Genomic DNA, 19117 nt, shown 5'->3' with positions numbered 1-19117 from the left:
GCCAAGCCCTTACATCTATGAAAGTGCAAATAGCCTGGAAGGATAGTCTCCTCTTCACTAAAGGGTTAGAACAACTTCTATATGTTCTCAGTTTTGCCATCTAGCTTGAAACGCCTAAGACACACGGCCATACCTTGGGACCCCCCACAGAACCTGACAAGCACTCTGCACATAAGTCAGTTAATTCAGAGGAAGATCTGGGGAGAAGAGGAAGGGGCTGATGTAACGAACCAGGAGGGGAGAAAGGAGCATGGTCTCCACTCACTTCACTGTTTTGTAAGGCACAGCAGCAGAGGTGCATTGTGGGTGACAGTATGGGAGACCCTGCTGTTCTATTCTGTTGCAGCCATGGACAACCCTGTGGATCTGATTGCTACCAACATCACTCCAACGGGAGCCCTGCTGCAGTGGAAGGCGCCTGTGGGCGAAGTGGAGAGCTACGTCATTGTCCTCACACGCTTCTCAGGTGGGTGTCTGCAGGTCTGCACCTCAGACAGGTGGGCATGGCGGGGATTGGGGCAGAATATAGTATGAGAGTTTAAAAAAGGGCATATTGTCCATCTGAGGGACAAATTAGAGATTTCCTGCCCTCAAGATGTCCCCAAACTCTATCAACTATGGGAATTGAGAGAGCGGGATCTGAAAGGCGTGAGAAGGGCACATAACCAGGGGCAAATACAAAACTGGAGAAATCGCATTAGGAAGATAAACTAAGAATTTAGATAAGACTTACCCCAAAACACTATGAGCAAGAAAGCAGACTTTTCTAGATATTTAAAGAACAAGAAAAACACTAGTTATAGGACCATGCTCACAGCAGATAATACATAACAGTGACAAAGGACCAAGAACTAATAAACTCTCCTGTTGCTTTGGTCTTCTCTATCCACATGCAGCCCCAAATCGGAGTTTCAGTGTCTTCTTCACCATGCTTGTTCACCTTATGCTATTTGAATAGTGAAGCCCAAACCAAAATAGTGTTGAGTAGTCCAGGTCTCTAGGCCTACAGAAATTATTTCCCTGCCCATATTACATATGTACATATGTAATCACAGAATTGTTGTGGGTTATCTTCAGGAATCCAGAGAACAAGATATTAGAAGACAGAAGTCAGACAGATGTCTTAATTTTCAAAATTAAGAGAAATTTTTTTTTAAAGACACTGACAACAGTATGATGATTGCCAGATAGAAAGCGGTTTGGGGAGAGAAAGAAGAGGGTAAAGGAGAGATAAATGGTCACAGAAGACTTGACTTTGGGTGGTGAATGCACAATGCAATATACAATGTTACAAAGTTGTACACTTGAAACCTATATTATTTTATTAACCAATGTCACTCCAATAAATGCAATTAAAAATAAATGAATTTTAAGAAAATTATGAGAAAGTCAAGTCTATAAGCTACAAAGAAATACTAGTACACTAATTGTCAAAACTTGGGAAAGTAGAAACCAAAATAGATTATTATACAAAAGGGAAAAAGAATTAATGATAACTTCCATACCAGCACAGGTTCCCTAGGAATACGTTTTTCCAAAACTACTTTATGTTCTTGTTTTTTATTGGAAAATCTTCTAGCACCTTCAGCAAGGCATTAGAAAAACCCACTTATCACTTAGATGGACAATATACGATGGGTCATATACGGAGTTGCAGAGAACTGTAGCTGATTGAATGCCCCTCCTCAGAGAATGAACACCTTTCCTGTGGCTACATCCTAACCCCTCTGCACACACTCACAGCCCATTTCAGTCCTCCCATGCCTCCTTGCCCTTCACGATCCTGCATTTCTTACCTCTCACCATGCCTTCTCAAGCCACCACGCATTTGTACATGCTGCTTCCTCCACCAGGAAATTCTCTCCCCACTTGTCTGCCCAGTAAACCCATCTTTCACCACCATCCCTTTGTCAAAGCTGCCATTATTCCCCTAAGAGAGTCAGGTGCACTGACTCACAGGTACTAAAGAACACAACTCCATCGCAACAGCTAGCATTCATTCATTCAACAAATCCTTTTTATGCTATTCCATGTGCCATCCCCCTACTAGGCTATAAGGATTCAGAGATAAAACACACAGATTCACAGAACTCACACCTAGTGATGGTGCAGACAGGTGAGCAGTGTCACAACTTAGGCAAGCACAAAACACCTTGGGCCACATCCATGGCCACTGACTGGGATCCCAGTGTTGAGGGGGAGAAAGGAGGCAGATCTTAGATAAAGAAAGAGAATAGGAGGAAAGAGGGAACTCAAGAACAAGAGCAGCCTGTGCATTTGCAGAGATAGGAGAGACCACAGAGAGTTTGAGCTGCCAGTTTGTGTGGCTGGGGCACTGACCGATGGCAGGTGTTGCATTTGTATGCTCTTCCAAGAGTTCATTTAGATTTTGACTTGTTCGCATGCCTTTAGACCACGGGAAACTTGCCACCTCATGTCCCACTTACCTAGTGTGAAGAAGTGCCTAGTGAACTTGGTTCAATGCTGAATGACTCAGGAGTATTCTAAAGGCACAGGACGGGGCCTGGCCCTGGTCTAATGACCAGTTTTATCAACAGCTTGAATGGATACAGAGAAGGCATGCTTACCAATTTTGCATATAAAACAAAACTGTGATGGGTAGAATCCAAACTCAAATATATTTTAATGAACTGAAACAGTGGTCCAAAACTCAAGCAACAAGGCAAAAGGCGATAGAAATCAATGCACAAAATCCACTACCCACAGTTGGGCTGGAGGCACTTATGAATAAGGTCTTTGATTAGTAATACTCTTTGCTTGTGACAGCCTTACGAGACTGTCTCAAACCTAATGGATTCACAGACTTGGCACAAACAAAAGCTAACATTGATCCTATTTGTTTCATTGGTTAGTACAGCTCAATCGTTGTTCTCAGTTCTCTCCTGATTCTTGCTTTTTAGCAGGGACACTGGTAAACTATTACCTGTCTAGAGAAAGGAAGCCAGCACTGTGGCAGTTTTAGAATTCTCATTCAGGTAATGAGGGCGGGGAAGAAGTGGTCATGTAGACAGAGTTCGGCTTATTCTTTGTAACTCGAGTCCTGAGTATCAGTTACAAAAGAAGACAGTTCAGCTTCCAAATAAGGGATATTTTTCTCAATTAAGATGTAAAACAACATAAGAGGGGATGCTTATATGGAATAAAATGTCAAACTAAATAACCTTGGAATGATGTTTTTTTCCCAAAAAACTATCCAATATGGAATTCTGACGAAATGCCTTTGGACTTGGGAAGTCTTTCTTTGTTCAATCCCTGTCCATGTCCATCTGGTTTCAGTTGCTGGAGAGACCATCCTGGTTGATGGAGACAGTGAGGAGTTCCTGCTCACTGACCTGCTCCCTCGCACCCACTACACTATCAGCATGCATGCCACCAGCGGGCCTCTCACCAGTGGCACCATCAGCACCAACTTCTCCACACGTGAGTGCATGGTCAGCCACATGGCCAGTGCCCGGAAGCTCCTGTGGGTGCTGAGGGTGCTCAGTCTCTGTGTGGTAGGCTGGATTAGTCTACAGCTCTTAGAGCAGCAATGAGCTGTCCTTACTTTAGTTGACTGCAGCCCAAACGCCAATGAAAGTCAGTGGAGTCAGCAGACACACGTCTACTTTCTGCCTTGACTTGGGTCTGGTGACAGCAGTAGAACCAGGCCAAGAGGGGCCAGTCCTGGAAATGCATCTGGCCAGAGAGTCTGCGGGACATTAAAGGGCTTGATGTTGGGGAGAGAGTTGCTGGATATAGTCGTGGCCAGGGGAACAGTAGACAAAGCTATAGATGTGAGAGTGTTATAAGTTCAAGAGTAAACCACAGACATGCAGGTGCAGCAAGGTCATGAATTCAGACAGAGGGTCAGATTGGAAGATGTCCCCCCAGGCCCAGAGGCCCGGGTGAGGGGAGTGGAGAATAGCTGTCAGAATGCTTATGACCCTAAAGGATCACCTTGTGACTGGGGGGCCCTTCCTGCTCCTGTCCAAGCGAGAACTGAGTCAGCATGTGAGCAGCCCAGAGACCACACAGATGGGCAAACAGATACATGTGCCTGGAATCAAGTGGGCAGGCGCTCCCGGCATTTTCTCCTCTTTGCAGTACTGGACCCTCCTGCAAACCTGACTGCCAGTGAGGTCACCAGACAGAGTGCCCTGATCTCCTGGCAGCCCCCCAGAGCCGAGGTCGAGAAATACGTCCTGACCTACAAATCCACTGACGGAAGCCGAAAGGTGAGAGTCGACTGAGGGGGGAGGACCATTTCTATCAGACAATCCACAGGAGCAAACTGGGCTTTCCCTGACGGACGCACAGCCTGCTGCTGAGGAAGGAGCCCCAGTCTGCAAGTCAGAGATCTGGGTGCTAATCCTGGCTCTGTACAAAGGCAAACACTAACCCTCTCTGAGTGCCGGCTTCTTCCCTAGACAATGGGGGTGTCTGCCTCTGCGGCTTCACTCGCCTGTGCCAGTGCCTCCAACATGATGAAGCAAAGCGCACTGGAAACTTCCAAGCTGCTATCAGTACGTGGTACTGGAAGGGCCTTTCACTAGCAGGGCCGAGCACACATGAGCTGGATGCCAAACTCAGAAGCCTCTTATGCCTCCTGATCAGCACTAGAAAGGCCACATGTACACAGCCTACTGCAAAGAGATGACAAATCTCTGCTTTATGTCATCAGTTGAAACAATCCATCTAAAGTGCAGGCTGTCATACTTGGTTAGCAGTGGAGGGCTTTTTTAGAGTAAAATCCTATCAGGAAGCTTGAACATGCGGAACAGATTGAGCAGCGCTTATCTGTTGCATGTGGAGCAGGGAGTCCTAGGGTTCCGCTTCCTCAGTCTAAGAGGAGGCCCAGTGCAATCCAAAAAGCACCAATTCAACCATCCAGGTGCCGAAATTTACCCCAGCATGCCCCTGGGAGGCAGGAGCTGTCCTCTCTGCTTATTGGCTCTGTTTTCTGCTTATTGTGGGGTGGAGAGGATGACAATGCAATGGCCACTGCAATACTGACCTAGCTGGCCATGGGATCCAGACTTCCCTTCCCCACACCCCTCGTTGCAAGCCGGTCCCTCCCTCCCGTCACCCTTCCTCCGGCTCATTCCACAGGAGCTGATCGTGGATGCAGAGGACACGTGGATCCGGTTGGAGGGCCTGTCTGAGAGCACAGACTACACAGTGCTCCTGCAGGCAGCCCAGGATGCCGAGAGGAGCAGCCTCACCTCCACCGCCTTCACCACAGGTGAGTGATGGGCTGCCACTTTCCTGCCGCCTTCTCCCCTGTGTGACCTCAGGCCCCTTGGCAGGAGCCTCTGCCGAGGAGACTGGGCCAAGGAGGAGGCCATCAAAGAAACTCAGTTGCCTCCTCCACTCCTGCCTTTCCCCTCCGATTCCTGCCAGGAAACCTCTCACTACCAACACAACCAGAGGGACCACAGTCCATCTCCCTGGTCCACCTGGACCAACTAAACGCACGGAGTAAAGACATCAGGTTCCTGTTCAGATTTTCCGTCGGTGTTTTTCCAGCAGGGTTTTTCTTCCCCCTTCCCCTGCCGCCTGTAATCAGAGATCCACCCATAAAGGAAGTAGTAGTGAACCCTCACTATTAAACCTGTGGTTCTTCTCCACACACAAAGCACTTTGCATTCTTAAGGTCACAATATAGTCCTTACAACAACTGGGGAGGAGGGCCTTCTCAGCCCCGTTTCACAGGTGCATGGACATCAGATGACTTCCATGCTAGTAAGCAGCTGGTTCTGAACTTGAACCAAGGTCTCCTTCTAAATTCAGCTGGTCCTCCTGCCTTCCCCATCCAAGCATCAGCAGATGATACTTGAAAATGTCCTTTAAGGATAGGAGTGTCCTAATGTGTGCAAGGGGAACTAATATCTAACCTCTGAGGGCTGTGGCAGGCACTGTTCCAACTGCATTGCATCTGTGATCTAATGTCTTCCTCAGGACAACCTGTGCGGTGTGTGCTATTACCCCTGTTGAGAGATGAGGAAATGGGGCCACAGGGAGGGGAGGTAACTCCCCCAAGAGCCCACAGCTCTTCAGTAGGACAGCTGGGATTTGACCCCAGTTATTCTGGCTCTGGGGTCTGTGCTGTTACCAATCCTTTCTGTCTCTTCCCATGGTGCCTCTCTCTACTGTCTGTAACATGGGACCACCCAGTCTGGACTTTGAATTCTCTCCCTGCCCCACATTCTGGGGTGTGGCTGTGCCCCTGTGTGGGGCAAGTGTGAACCTGCCCCTTACCCCTAGATGCATGTCTGCCTGCCATCTCAGAGCACCAGGGCGACGGATTCCTGCCCAGGCCCCAGAGCCCAATCCCTAACCCCAGAGAAGTGATGGAAAGTCCTCCATCCTCCCAGGGGCCTCCCCCACCAGACTTGCTCTAAACGACGAAGCAGGACACTAGATCCAACACAGTGTCACCAGTGGCTCTTTAGGATAGTGAGTTGTGAATGAGTCCTCTCTTTCCTCCTTTTTTATACTTTTCAATCTTACAATGTGCCTACAATGAGCACATTAATCAGAAAAACTTTTGATTAGAAAATAATAGAACACACCTCACAGGCTGTCCTGAGGATGACATTAGATCACACATGCAATAAAAATAAACCTTGGTTTCACAACCAAGACATGAATCCAAAATGTGTCCTCCCCTACTAGAAACTAGAGGACACCTCATCTCTTTTGTGCGGCTGAAGTCAACTATACTCTCCCTCCTGCCCCTTCAAGGCAGTTCTGTCTCAGAACCAAGGTGCTACCTCTTCTTGTTCAAGCCCTTCCCTGCTCATTGACAGCTTAAAGGGTCCTCCAAGCTCCTCTTTTCCAAGCTACCACCCAAAGGCCCTGGATTGGAACTTTACATTTAATTAAGTATTTCTTTCCCGTAAAAAGGACACGGATGACAGAAACATAAACAGAGCCCCCAAATGCAAAGTTCCCTGAATAAATTACAGTAAACCTGCACGGTCAATTGAATGTCAGTATTAATGTGTCCTCACTGCCTTGCCACACCACCCCATCAGAACCCTCACTTACACCTCCACACACCAGAGGCCACACAGTGTACCCTGTAGGCTCCATATGTGGGCTCCTATTTCGAATGAAGGAGGGGGAGAAAGGAGGATGAGGAGAAGGGAGAAAGAGGAGGAGGAGGAGAAGCAAAGAGTAGGGCATTGCGCTCACTGGGAAGACTGGAGCGCTGCCAGTCTGAGGCCCATGAATTGCTCCTGCTGAGGAACTCCAGAGCTTCCTCTATGGTGGCAACCAGGGCTGATGGATTCAGAGGCTAATTTCAGTCTAGCGACCAGCATCCATTCTGACTTCATTGACAGTACCTGAGCTTTCCACCTATCATCACCCTATTCTTAGAACGCTGGTCTCAGCCGATCATTCTAAGCACTTTTTATGCCTTGTCTTATGGAACGAAAGCGCTTAAACTTAGGTCCCTAAGTGGCCTCCATCCACTGAGAAATTCACATCTTGTCCTGGGTGGGCCAAGAAAAGAGACTCATTTCAAACAGATGACTTCTTAATGGGTTGGAAAAGAGTTGAGGTGTTAAAAATATAAAATTAAAATAAGAGAGAGAGAAAAGATTGTCTTCTGCAAAGCCTCCTTTGACCAAGATGTCTTCCCTGTTCGCATGCCTGCCTTAGAACATAAGCCCATCTCATTCTAACAATCACATTAATAGCTTCCTGTCCTCTTGTCCCCGGTGTTTGCACAAAACTCCAAGGAGAATTTAATAGAAGTAGAACAGAAGAGAAAAATATGGATCTATTATTTATAATTTACTGTCGCCTGAAATTTCATCCAAGGTCTACTTGTCTTTTGGAGACACGAATATAAATGAGAAAACAAAGACTCCCGCAGAGCAACAGAGACTGGGCTACGTGATCTCCTGAGAGGAGTTCTCATTGTCTCTTTTAATCCTGTAAGCGGCAAACAAGGCGCTCGCTGAAGCTGTCCTCACAGGCAGTGAACACTATAAAATAGGCTGTCTTAACCTGAAGGTTAAGCGGAGACAATCATTTGCTGAGGTTCCCAGAGATGGGGAATGAGAAGTTTTCTTTATTGCCTTTGCTCCGTGCCTGCGATCCCACATCCAGGCCGAGCTGATCTCTGGGGCTTTTTAGGGAAACTCGGAGAGTCTCTTCTAACACAAGCTTCCATTTAGGAAGTTGTGAAAATTAGTGAGGATTGGCCAACCCTGGGTTCTGGAACAGCAGATGGTGGGCCATGCAAATCCGCAGAGTTATCAGTTAATAGTACCACTGAGTTGTCTGTTTCATCTTGGGTGACTCTCAGTAGGTGATGATTTTCAAGGAATTGGTCCATGTCCCTGAATTTACTTAGAGTTGTCTATACTACTCAATTGGTCCCTCTATAGGGAGAGCAGTGAATGTGGTCAAGCAGCAATGCCACCTGCCATAGGGCCTTGAATGTCACTATATACAAAATTTGATCTGGCCCATTTTTAGCCATGCTGTCCCAAATGTTCTCAGAAAAGCTAATTTCCATTTCCCTTTTCATAATCATAGAAGGAAAATAGTGTCCACATGGTATCTTACATTTAACAAATACTGAATGAACCTTCACAGTGGGTTACACACTATACTAAACACTTCAAGGGCATGAGGCAGTGGGAAACAGACAAAAGGAGGACATGGGGTAATTTCAAGTAGTGGTGAAACCATAAAAAACAAACAGGGTAATGGATTGGGACCGATGTGAAGAGCTAATTTCCAGGATGGCTCCTGTACTAGAAAGGCTTTCCTGATGGTCACTTGCCACTTCCTTCCCTCGGCCCCAGCCCCTGGCCTCAGCTAGGATGTCAGGCCATTTGAGGCAGGACATGAAAGATGAGAGTGAATCAGACAAGGAGGAGAATTCGGGCTGAGGGAAGAGCGATGTCTACACCCAGCGGGAGGAATGAGTTTGGCATGTGCCGAAGCCTAAAAGAAAGCCAGTGGTAAAGGGAAAGGAGGACCAGGCAGGGCTGGAGCCTGCAGGTCCTGTGGGTCGTGGGGAGGCCCTGGGGTTGTATTCTAATGGCAAGAAGCCATCACGTCGGAGAAGCCATTGGGAGGTTGTTGGCACGTGAGATGCAGAGACCACATTATACTACAGGAAGGTCACTCTGGTTCAATATGAAAATGGATGCAAGTAGGGCCAGAAAGGCAGGAAGAGACCAGGGAGGTGGCATTACCATGACCCAACCCTCCCCTTGCCATGCCGAAGCAAGAGACACAGACACCAGGCTGGTAGCTGCCAGTCTATGATCAACTAATCTGCCATGGCAGTGGGTCTCCTGATATAGGTGAGTCCCAGGAATAGTAAGGCAGATTATGTCAGAACGTTTCTCTACTGTTAGGGTGCCTTTAGCTGGTCTTCAAAGGGGAGACTTAGAAGACTGATGGGTAGAAAGCGGGTGGTCTGCAAAGCTTGAGGACCTTCCTCAGCGACTCTGTGCAAGCTGGCTATGACTCAGTTGATTCTCTGTTCCCATCACCTCCTCAAAGTCTATTGCCACCTCTCCTCTTGGATTCCCGCTATTACCTCCTAAACGAGTCTTACCTCCAGTCTCACTCCCATCTCATTCATTCTCACCCCCATCTCATTCACAATGAGAACAAGCTTTCTAAAAACTTGAGCTTGAAGTCCATTGCTGGAGTCTTCAGCCTATTGCCTTCAGGAGAAGGTTCAACTCTTTAAGTGGCATAATCCAGTCCCCACTTACCTCCCCAAGGCTCTCCCCTCACCCATCCAACCCCGCCCTTGCTCTGTCTCCTGGCTGACCCTGCAGTTTCCCAGAATAGGCTATGCACTTTCATTGGCCAGAAACGCCCTTCCCTACCAATTTGTGGCTTACTTCTATATCCATCAGTTCCTAAACTAAGAAGCCCTTTCTGATTAGCACCTGCCAATCCCTACACCGTCCCAGGCCCCACCGCTCACCTTACCCCCACCAGCCCCAGGCTTCATGGCATGCTCACTCCCAAGTTTTGATGGCTCCCTGTGTTTATCTCTTTCCAGAGCACATAGAATTTGGCATTATGTTTGTATGTTTCTCCCACCAGAGTGTGAGCAGCCTGAAAGATGGGACTATATATTTTTCTCTTTTATATTTCCATCTCTTTCTTAGCCCGCTATTTAGAACCCAACAGACACTTCCTATATGTTTTTTTAAACAAATGCATAAAAGAATAAACAGGTAAATGAGTTAGAAGATGCTCTCAAGGTGGCTAAGGTGGTAGGTTTGACAGCCTGCGTGGGCTGACCAGGTAACAGCTCTTCCCACAAACCCACTTCTGGGGAAAAGGCACCTACTAGCAAGTTCCGGTGGCCAGAGGCGGTCCCTGCGCTGCTGTGGAGCCGCACATCCTGCTCTGCTGGGTCTGTTCTCAGAGAGAACTGCCAACATCTCGCTTTGGTCCTGATGCTACAGCCGTAAGGACAGGCAGTGGACAGACACTCTCCAAAGCCACTAACTCAGACCACTTTAGACACTATATCCAGGAACCCCCTACACGGAAGGGACAGGGCAGGGACCAGAAAGGTCTCTTCCTTTACTCCCAGCCGCTGGAGCTGTCTGATTGCTCTGTGCATCACGTAGCTCACCTCACTCCACTCGCAGCCAGCCTTCCGATGCCCAACACAAACCAATTTCTGAGCAATTCTTCCGGTAAGTGCCCATCCTATCGATCTCACAATTACATCTAGAAACACTTAACTATGAGCCATTTCAGTGTCCCGATCACTTGGCATTGCGTTCCTCTTAACTTGGCAATCAACACAGCCTGTGCCTTAAAGACAGACAAAGCCTCTCTGTCAGCAGGCCCAACGATTGCACCAAAGGGAAGGAAGCCTCCGGTGCTGCTCTGGGTCCTGAAATGTCTGCCTTGAAAAAAACTACCGATGATCTGTGTGAGGGTAAAGGTGTGTTTCTGCTGAGAGTAGATGGTAGGACATCGGGAGTGTCCCAATGCATGAAATCTGTCCCGACAATTCCCTGAGAGTGGCCGAATCACAGCACACACGCAATGAACGCAGTGGAACAGTAATCAGTGTAGTCTTCATTATTAGCTAGGCGGAAGTCCAGTAACCCCAAAGCGCTCCTAATGGTAACAACTGGAACCATGGCTTATACTCAAGGACAAATTGACTCTCTTCCCTATCCCCACCCCCCCATCTAAATCTTGGGACCTGCCCACTCAAGACACACCTATGGGAAAGAGAGAGGGAAGGAAATGGAGAAAAGGAAATCGGCAGAGAGAGACAGAGAGACTCTAAGTCTATCCAGGCAGCTATATGGATCTAGGCAGAGAAAGCCGACCACTGGGCCCCTTGGGGACACAGTCCAGCTGGCAATTCCACTGCTTGGCCTCTCAGAGAAGAGGAGAATGTACCAGAGGAAGAATGGGGTTCCCAACCTGCTGGGCACCAGACTCCTCTGAGGAGCTCTGGTAAAACAGGATCCACTGGGGACCAGCTCCACGCCCCCACCCGCCAACCCCTCCCCCGCCAACACACTAAGTCAGCAGACAGGAATCTGAACTTGAATCAAGGCCCTTCATCCCAAGTTGACTGTGTTCCCATTTTTTTCACTTCAAAAAAAATGAATTCTTTTATATGACAGTCCTGATATTTCAAAACGTCTCTTCTCCACGGCAAGTCATCTTAGTTTATTATCTTTGTTTTTGGTAGAGCTACCTTTAAAGCAATTAGTATGTTTGAGCCTTCTAAAAATATCCATAACATAAGCATTAAATAATCTACATGGTCAATGTGAAGTAGCCTGTATAAGATTACTAACTCATTCTGAAGTCTGGTTTAGTTTTTTATGCAGACTGGTAGGAGGCTGTCATTTTAAGATTTGGGAGAAGATTACTGGGGACACACATGTTGGGAACTGGGTAGACATTTGGGGTTCTGGCTCCTTTAAGAAGCTGAGTTGATTCAGGAGAAGGGGCTGTTAGAGCACAAGGTAGGAGTGCACTGAAGACCAAGAACATTCTGTGCTGATCTTTCAAAATGAGAAATCCAAGCCGTGAGAGAAGGCTGGTTGCTCCCGAGACCAGGTGGAGAAGGCCTGGAAGCTGGGAAACAGTCGCGGGGTTCCCACAGCAACAGGGAGGGGGGAGGCGCTCACTGGCAGCCTCCCCCACTTCCAGGCACAGGTGGGATGGGGAACACTAATGAGCCCCAGGACAAGCTGCGATGAGAGAAAAGCTAAGAGCATCCCTGCACCTACTGAGGAAGTCGGGTTTCAGTGTGGGGTAGACAGTTCATTTGAACATGGGACCTTTTCTCAGGTCACTTTAGCCTTCGGGGCTACAGCGGTTCTCAACAATGAAAATACATCCTGCATATCAGATATTTACATTATGATTCATAACAGTAGCAAAATTACAGTTATGAAGTAGCAACGAAAATGATTTTATGGTTGGGGGTCACCACAACATGAGGAACTGTATTAAAGGGTCGAGGCATTAGGAAGGTTGAGAACCACTGGCCGAGACAGATACAGACATAAATTCATCCTGTGCCCACGGGTGGAGGTGGGTCCCGTAACCTGTATCGTGTTCTAGTCTGTTTAGCAGAGAGCACAGAGCACCTGACTGAGGTTGGAAACTCGAGTTCAGGTGACGGGAGGAAGTCATGCGATCTCTCCAAGTGCAATCTCCTCTGTAAAATAAGTTTTTTGGTTCACAATGATCTGCCTTCCTCTCAAGTCTCTTGCAAGAACTAAGTGAAAATGAAAACTCACTTGGCAAAGCACAGGTTCTGTAGAAACCCGCTGTCATTCCCTGAAGTAGGTGGCGCCTTTGTTCCAAACTGCCTGCAGAGGGAGCCACCCTTGCCCGGGGTTTGGCCGAGCGAAGGGCAGTCCTGTGCTGGGGGTTAACTCATCTCCAGAGGGGCCTCGTGTAAAGTCTATGGAACCCCAACAACCTCTCCCCAACGTAGGATGCTCCCCTGATGGTCCGTGACAGGTGTCTCAGATGACCTGGGCCTTCAACGAGGCTGTATGTCTCCTTCCTTGTGTGGCATGAGGCTGTCACTTGCTCTGACCCTCCAGCTGGCTTTCCAAGTGGCCTGGGGTCACACCCTGCAGTGCACAGGCACTGCCACCAGGGGGCACTGTGGTGACTGGCCCATGAGGTCCTTACCCAGCCCCTTCAAGACTGCTGCACAGTTCAAGGCTGCAGGATCACCTCTACAGCACCTTCCTGGGCCCCACGTCACTGCCCCTCACTCTCGAGCTTGGCCTTTCACGTGCTCTCTCAGCTCCTGCAGTCCAGAGAGCCCTCCACTGGTCTCTCCTCCTCAGCTTGCCTGCTAAGCACTAAAATGTGCCCTGAAGCTAAGCTCTTCAAGACACATGATTTAAGCTTCTCTTTCAGCTAATTAGATATTGTTCTACAAATTGGGCTGCTCTTTCTGAAAGATGAGAGGCCCTGTATTCCCCCTGCCGTCTGTGTAAGCTTACACTGAACTGTAGAGCACAGCCACTGGGTCGAGTCCAATGGGGAGATGATTCTGCACGAGGAATAGATGCCCATCGTCTTGCTAACACTGAGCTTGTCTGGGCACTCCTGAGTGTCTGCTGTGAGGGTGGCGGAAGGCTTTGTCTATCAGCAGTCGCCAACCGGTGGTCCACAGACCATTAGTGGTCCCTGAGGTCCGAAAGGTTGGCGACTGCTGGCTTAGATGCCTCTCATCTTGTGACAGGAGGCCCTCCAGGGATGCATGGTGGCTTGTGCACCTGTAACCATCGCCTGAGTAACCACTCACATCTTCACCTTTGGGGGGAGGGGTATTTTTATTATTCCCATTTCACTGATGAGAAAACTGGTACCCAGGGAAGTCAGGCCATTTGCTTAAGCTAAACAACTGCTAAGTGGAGGAGCCAGACCGTGAGCCCAGCTCTCTGGTCTGCTGTCTGATTGCTCCATCAATTAGGCGGGATGCGGGTGAGGCAGGGCTCCCACACTGGGCGAGGCCAGAGTGGATGTCCCACGGCTCTTGATGAGGTCCCACGGACCCTCTGAACCCTTCTGCGATTTGATCAAGGGGCTCGCGCAGAGAGGGAGAAAGGATGCTTTCTGGAGGTCATCTCTTTTCCTGTGCAGGGGGCCGGGTGTTCCCTCACCCTCAAGACTGTGCCCAGCACCTGATGAATGGCGACACTCTGAGTGGGGTCTACACGATCTTCCTCCACGGAGAGCCCGGCCAGAAGCTCCAGGTGTACTGCGACATGACCACGGACGGCGGTGGCTGGATTGTAAGTACGCATGCTGCTCCCCGCGCGTGCAGACAGCCCGGGGTCCTCGTCCACCGAGCGCAGCACCCACGGACCCACACCTCACAGCCTCTGCCCGTCCCTTCAGTTACTCCCCTCCTGTCCCTCCTGGAGGCTCTTCACTGTCCTCGGGGCCCTTTCTCAGCAGCCCCGTCCTAGGCTTGGCCCGGCCGAGAGAGGAACAGCATATGGAGGCTGCAGTGGCCTGGCCCAGGGAGGGGTTGCAGTGCAGGCAGGGGTGCCGGGGCAGGACCAGCGGCTCAGACAGGCCCGGGTCCTGCCCGCTGGGGTCTGCAGCTGCCAGAGTAGTAACAGAGGTGAGCCTCTGTGTGGGGAGCTCATTAGGACCTTTCTGTGGGACAGCTGCATATGAGGGAGCAGAGGAAAGCAGGGTATGGACAGCCACCTCCGGGTACCAAGGCCACCGTGTCCCCATCCTTCCTTGGACTCCCCGGTTCGTCTCCAGAGCTGTCCCAGCCTTCAGGGAGCACCATGATTAGGAAAAGAGACACCATTTCCTGTGACCACCCTCCTTCACGTCTGATAGTTCAGGACAGAGAGATGGGAGGGGTGGCTTCACTAACGTCCCTGCCCATCATGCAGCCCCACTGCAGACGGGGGTTCCCGCATTCCCGCAGCCCAGCCTGCAGCAGCCTGGCCCACAGCAGCCCGGCGCTAGCTGGGTGGGTGCGCATGGGAAGGAGTAATTAAATGGCGTGAAATGGGACTGTGCTCATAATAGCTACACTTGGGAGACATTTCCTTTTCCCTTCTGACATATCTGTGCCTCCTTCGTAAAGCATAGTTGGGAGTTGAAGCCGAGGCTGATGGATTGGAGGTTAGATGAAATGAGCACTTAAACAGCTCGCAAAGTGAATGATACGCAGTTCCTTGACTGCGATGGGATGACGACAGTTATTGCTGGTGTGGAGTTGGGCCTGTTCTTCCCGAAAGAAATGCTCTCTGCTGCACGGCCTGGTGCAAAGGACGGACCTGAGAGCCACCAACTCCCCTGTTTGGGGGCTCGCTGTGTCCCTAAGTCCTTTCTACATTGCTGGGTGCAGATCAGTGTCAACATCACAGCCGGCCTCTCCATCGGAGCCTCTGCACTTGGAGAAGGCGCTGCGTGTCTTCCAGGGAACGGATGGCGGTGCAAGCACCAGCCCTGCCCACAGTGCCCCTTGTCCCGCTTGTCCTCGCAGATGGAAAACTCGCTTCCAGCACCTTTCCTCCGGCCAGCTTCCTACCCCCTCTCTTCCCAGGTGTTCCAGAGGCGGCAGAATGGCCAGACCGACTTTTTCCGGAAGTGGGCGGAGTACCGCGCTGGCTTCGGGAACCTGGAGGACGAGTTCTGGCTGGGTAACGCCCACTCTGCTTTCCCTGGGAGCTGCTCTGGCTCTGGGTCCAGCACTCCTTCTGGGCCCATCGGGGGTTATCAGCACCCCCCCGTGCCTGTTGAGAAGTTGACAGCTCGTGAATTGCTTTCAGTTCCTCTGGCTCTGTTTGGCTGCACTATTGATCTGTTTTTATCTCATTGTGGCGTTTTCCTCTCTGCCCCGTCTCTTCCCATCCTCATTAATAGTCTCTTATGCTGATGGGTCTTGACAGGAAGCAACTACAAGGCTCCGATCGGCCTGGTGTGCGAGGGGCGTGAGGGCCACAGGGCGGCGGGTCACCTTACGAGCAGCCAGCCAGCCAGCCAGCCTGCAGGCAAGAGAGGACGAGGCAGGCGCCACGCACGCACGCACGCACGCTCGGTTCTCTGGGGGAATGTTACTCCCTGGCTGGGCCAGCGAGGGAGGGAAGTGAGAATGGCAGAGAGGTGGCCGGCAGTGTCCCCGAGTTCTGACAAGAGCGGAGATGTAGATTGAGAACTGAGTGGGTGTGAGGCGGGAAGCACACACCTGGCCCAGGCAGACGGCGGGACATCCTGATGACCTGCCTCTCCCTCTTGGTGAGATGTTCAGCCACTGGTCCAGGGAGGCGAGGAGAGGAGATAAGCATGTTCCGAACTGGTGGCCTCCGACACCTCCCTGTCACTATCTCATCTGGGCCTCCCTGCCTCCAGGACCACTCAGCGTCCACAGGGCCACTAGGATGAGCTTCCTCACACCCAAAACCTGCCCAGCGGCCAACCCCCTGTGTAAGCCGTCTCCACGACTCCGCCTTGCCGCCAGGTGAAAGCCAAGCCCCTGAGCCCTGGCCCGGCCTCTCTCCTCTGCCTTGGAGCCTGCGCCCACCCTGCACCTTGCTCCTCCCCACATGGCCCCACCCCCACCAACTGCAAACACTCGGAATCACTGATGATGCTTCCTCTGCAAGGAGCTGTCCCTCCCTGCACACCGTGGCGTCCATCCACGTCCATTCAAAGACCAGAGAGCCCATCCTACCCACTGGTCTCACCCTTTGCCTGTGGGAGAATGGGCCCTTCCCTTATTGGTGGCCAATTTCCTGTCCCAAATCAGTGTCCGTTTCCTTATCCCCCTTGACTATACTACATAAACTTGTGGGGCTTGAACCACATCATCTTCATCTCTGAACCCCGCTGCCTATTACAGTGCCTGGGGATAGCAGGTAAAGCGTCGCTGTCAGTCAGTGGTAAGATTACGGAGTGTCTGTTAGGAAACCAGATCTGTGTTTGCTGATGTAGGTAATAAATCTATGAGGTGAAAGTCACATAAAAATGCTGAGAGAGAAGTCAGTGACTAAGAAACACTGGCCCTCGATGAGTTTGCAAACTGCTTGGGAGACAGCAGTGCCTGGACCAGTGCCCCCACCACAGGCAGGGCTCTGTGCCCAAACCCGTGCCCCGAACCCGTGCCTGCCCCCACAACCTTTGTCCCATCTGTGAAACACCTGAGCTGTCGGCACTTGTGTTTTCTCTATATCGCTGTTTAGTTCATAAATCTATTGTTTGGGGGAAGAAACTTGGAAGCATCGCCCAAGTGGGACGCTGGTTATGTGCAGTCCTAAAGGGAGCCTCAGAAATCCATGCCAGGAAAACAACACTCATCCTATATAATGAAATCCTAATATGCAAATCGACCTAAGGGTGGAACAGCTGGTCTCTGTGACATGCACTGACCACCAGGGGGCAGACGCTCAACACAGGAGCTGCCCCCTGGTGGTCAGTGCTCTCCCACAGAAGCCGGACTCATGGCTGGAGAGCGCAGCAGCGGTGGCGGGAGCCTCTCCCACCTCCACAGCAGCGCTAAGGACCCCTCAGGGGATTTCCGACTTTAAACCAGCAGGTGGGCATCTCCTGAGGGGACCTGGACTGTGAGAGGGCGCAGGCCAGGCTGAGGGGACCCCCCCCCGCAAGTGCACAAATGTCGTGCACCGGGCCTCTAGTGTTATTAAATGACCATCAAACCCAGTGCTCCCAGCCTGTGGCTGCTGCTACTGGTAGTAACAGTGAGATTAGAAGTGTTGGGTGTTAAACCACAGAAGTACTAGCACCAAACCGAGACTGTGAGTTAAGGTTAGAATCAGGCTTAAGGCTGCTCCTTAATGTATTAAGGATAGGATTTGGAAATACCTCTCTCCCTGTACGTTCAAGATTATATAGTCCTAAGGCCCCAGATATTTGTCTTCATCAGAGATATCGTCCCACACTGGGAAATGCCATACTAACCTGTGAGCTCCTGGCAAAGAGGCCACAGATCCTCAGAGACACGGCGGTAGGGAGCGGGGGCGGTGAAGGGGGAGAGAGGGGACATGTCCTGACACCCTCCCATCTCCTAGCAGCCTGTGACCACTGTTTCAGCCTCACGGGGAGGCAGCGAGGGGTGCGCAGGAGGGAAGGGGACCAGAGGAGAGGGAAGACAGGGATCCTTCTGATGCGGCAAATGGGACAGGGAAGAAGCCAGAGGAAAGGCGCGGGCAGGGGAAGGAGAAAGGAGGCCAGGTGGGTTGAATAAAGTGAATGAAGGCCGTGTAGTATCTAAAGTGGGGAGGCGACGTCTGGACTTAACAATGTGGGTAATAGGGAGCCAGTGAGGGCTCCTGAACAGAGGCCTGGCCCGGGGATGCGTTGTATGGCAGCAAGACTCAGGTTGGGGTGACACTCTGACCCCTGGTTTATGTCCTAAGTTGGGTTCCCTAGCAGCAGAGCCTGAGACAGGGATTCTTATTCGAGGGGTATATCTGGGGGTGCTCTCAGGAGAGGGGGGAGCAGGGCAAGCAGGATAAAGCAGGGGAAAGTGCAAACGTGTGGTCTTGGTTGGGGACTAGCTTCAGTCTGATCCTTAGGGAAGCTCTGAGCATAAACTCCTCAGGTTGGGGTGAGAGGGCCACCCCCCACATCAGGCACTGACGGAGGTCGCCCTGTGGCGTGGGGGTGGAGGGTGCAGCTTCTGGGTGCAGTGACTCCCGTTCAGGCGATTATCCAAGAGGGAGGCAGCTATGAGTTATGTGGAGGCTGGGAGAGCAGGGGTGTGGAATGAATGGTAGACTGACCCCTCACCGGCTGCTGGGAGGTGGGAGGATGTTGGGATATCCTGGGCCCAGGGTCTGTCCTCGACTCCTGTGACCACTGTTTCTACCTCTTGCCCCCTATCACTCATGCCAGAGCCTCAGGCCCCTGTGGTGCTCCTGCCACTGTCAGCCACACCAGGTTGGAGTGAGAGGCGCAGGGGCGGGGCCGGGATGCTGAGGCTCCAGGCTCCTCAGACACCAGGTCAGACCAGACGTCAGGCCCGGAGCTGACCGGTGCTGGGACTCCTCTGCAGACCTGCCTGGGCCTTCGCAGGGGCCGAGTCGGAGTCCGGGAGGGTCTGTCTGAGGGTCGGAGTCCCCGA

General features: G+C 51.0%; 1 protein-coding gene across 3 annotated transcripts in view; it reads left to right on the top strand.

Annotated features, from left to right (window-relative positions):
- Positions 1–19117, top strand: part of TNR (tenascin R) — a 323190-nt gene that overhangs the window by 297894 nt on the left and 6179 nt on the right. For all 3 annotated transcript variants that reach the window (XM_070396418.1, XM_070396416.1, XM_070396417.1), the window contains 6 exons: positions 347–466; positions 3298–3441; positions 4105–4235; positions 5110–5242; positions 14149–14300; positions 15581–15677. In XM_070396418.1, the coding sequence (XP_070252519.1) occupies positions 347–466; positions 3298–3441; positions 4105–4235; positions 5110–5242; positions 14149–14300; positions 15581–15677 (777 nt within the window). The remainder of the gene's footprint in view (positions 1–346; positions 467–3297; positions 3442–4104; positions 4236–5109; positions 5243–14148; positions 14301–15580; positions 15678–19117) is intronic.

This window comes from Myotis yumanensis, unplaced genomic scaffold (genome assembly GCF_028538775.1).
Source record: "Myotis yumanensis isolate MYYU_CA2020_CCGP unplaced genomic scaffold, mMyoYum1.0.hap1 SCAF_17, whole genome shotgun sequence".
Lineage (NCBI taxonomy): Eukaryota > Metazoa > Chordata > Mammalia > Chiroptera > Vespertilionidae > Myotis > Myotis yumanensis.
The sequence above is the reverse complement of the archived record's forward strand: the minus strand, read 5'-3'. Positions and strand labels throughout refer to the sequence as shown.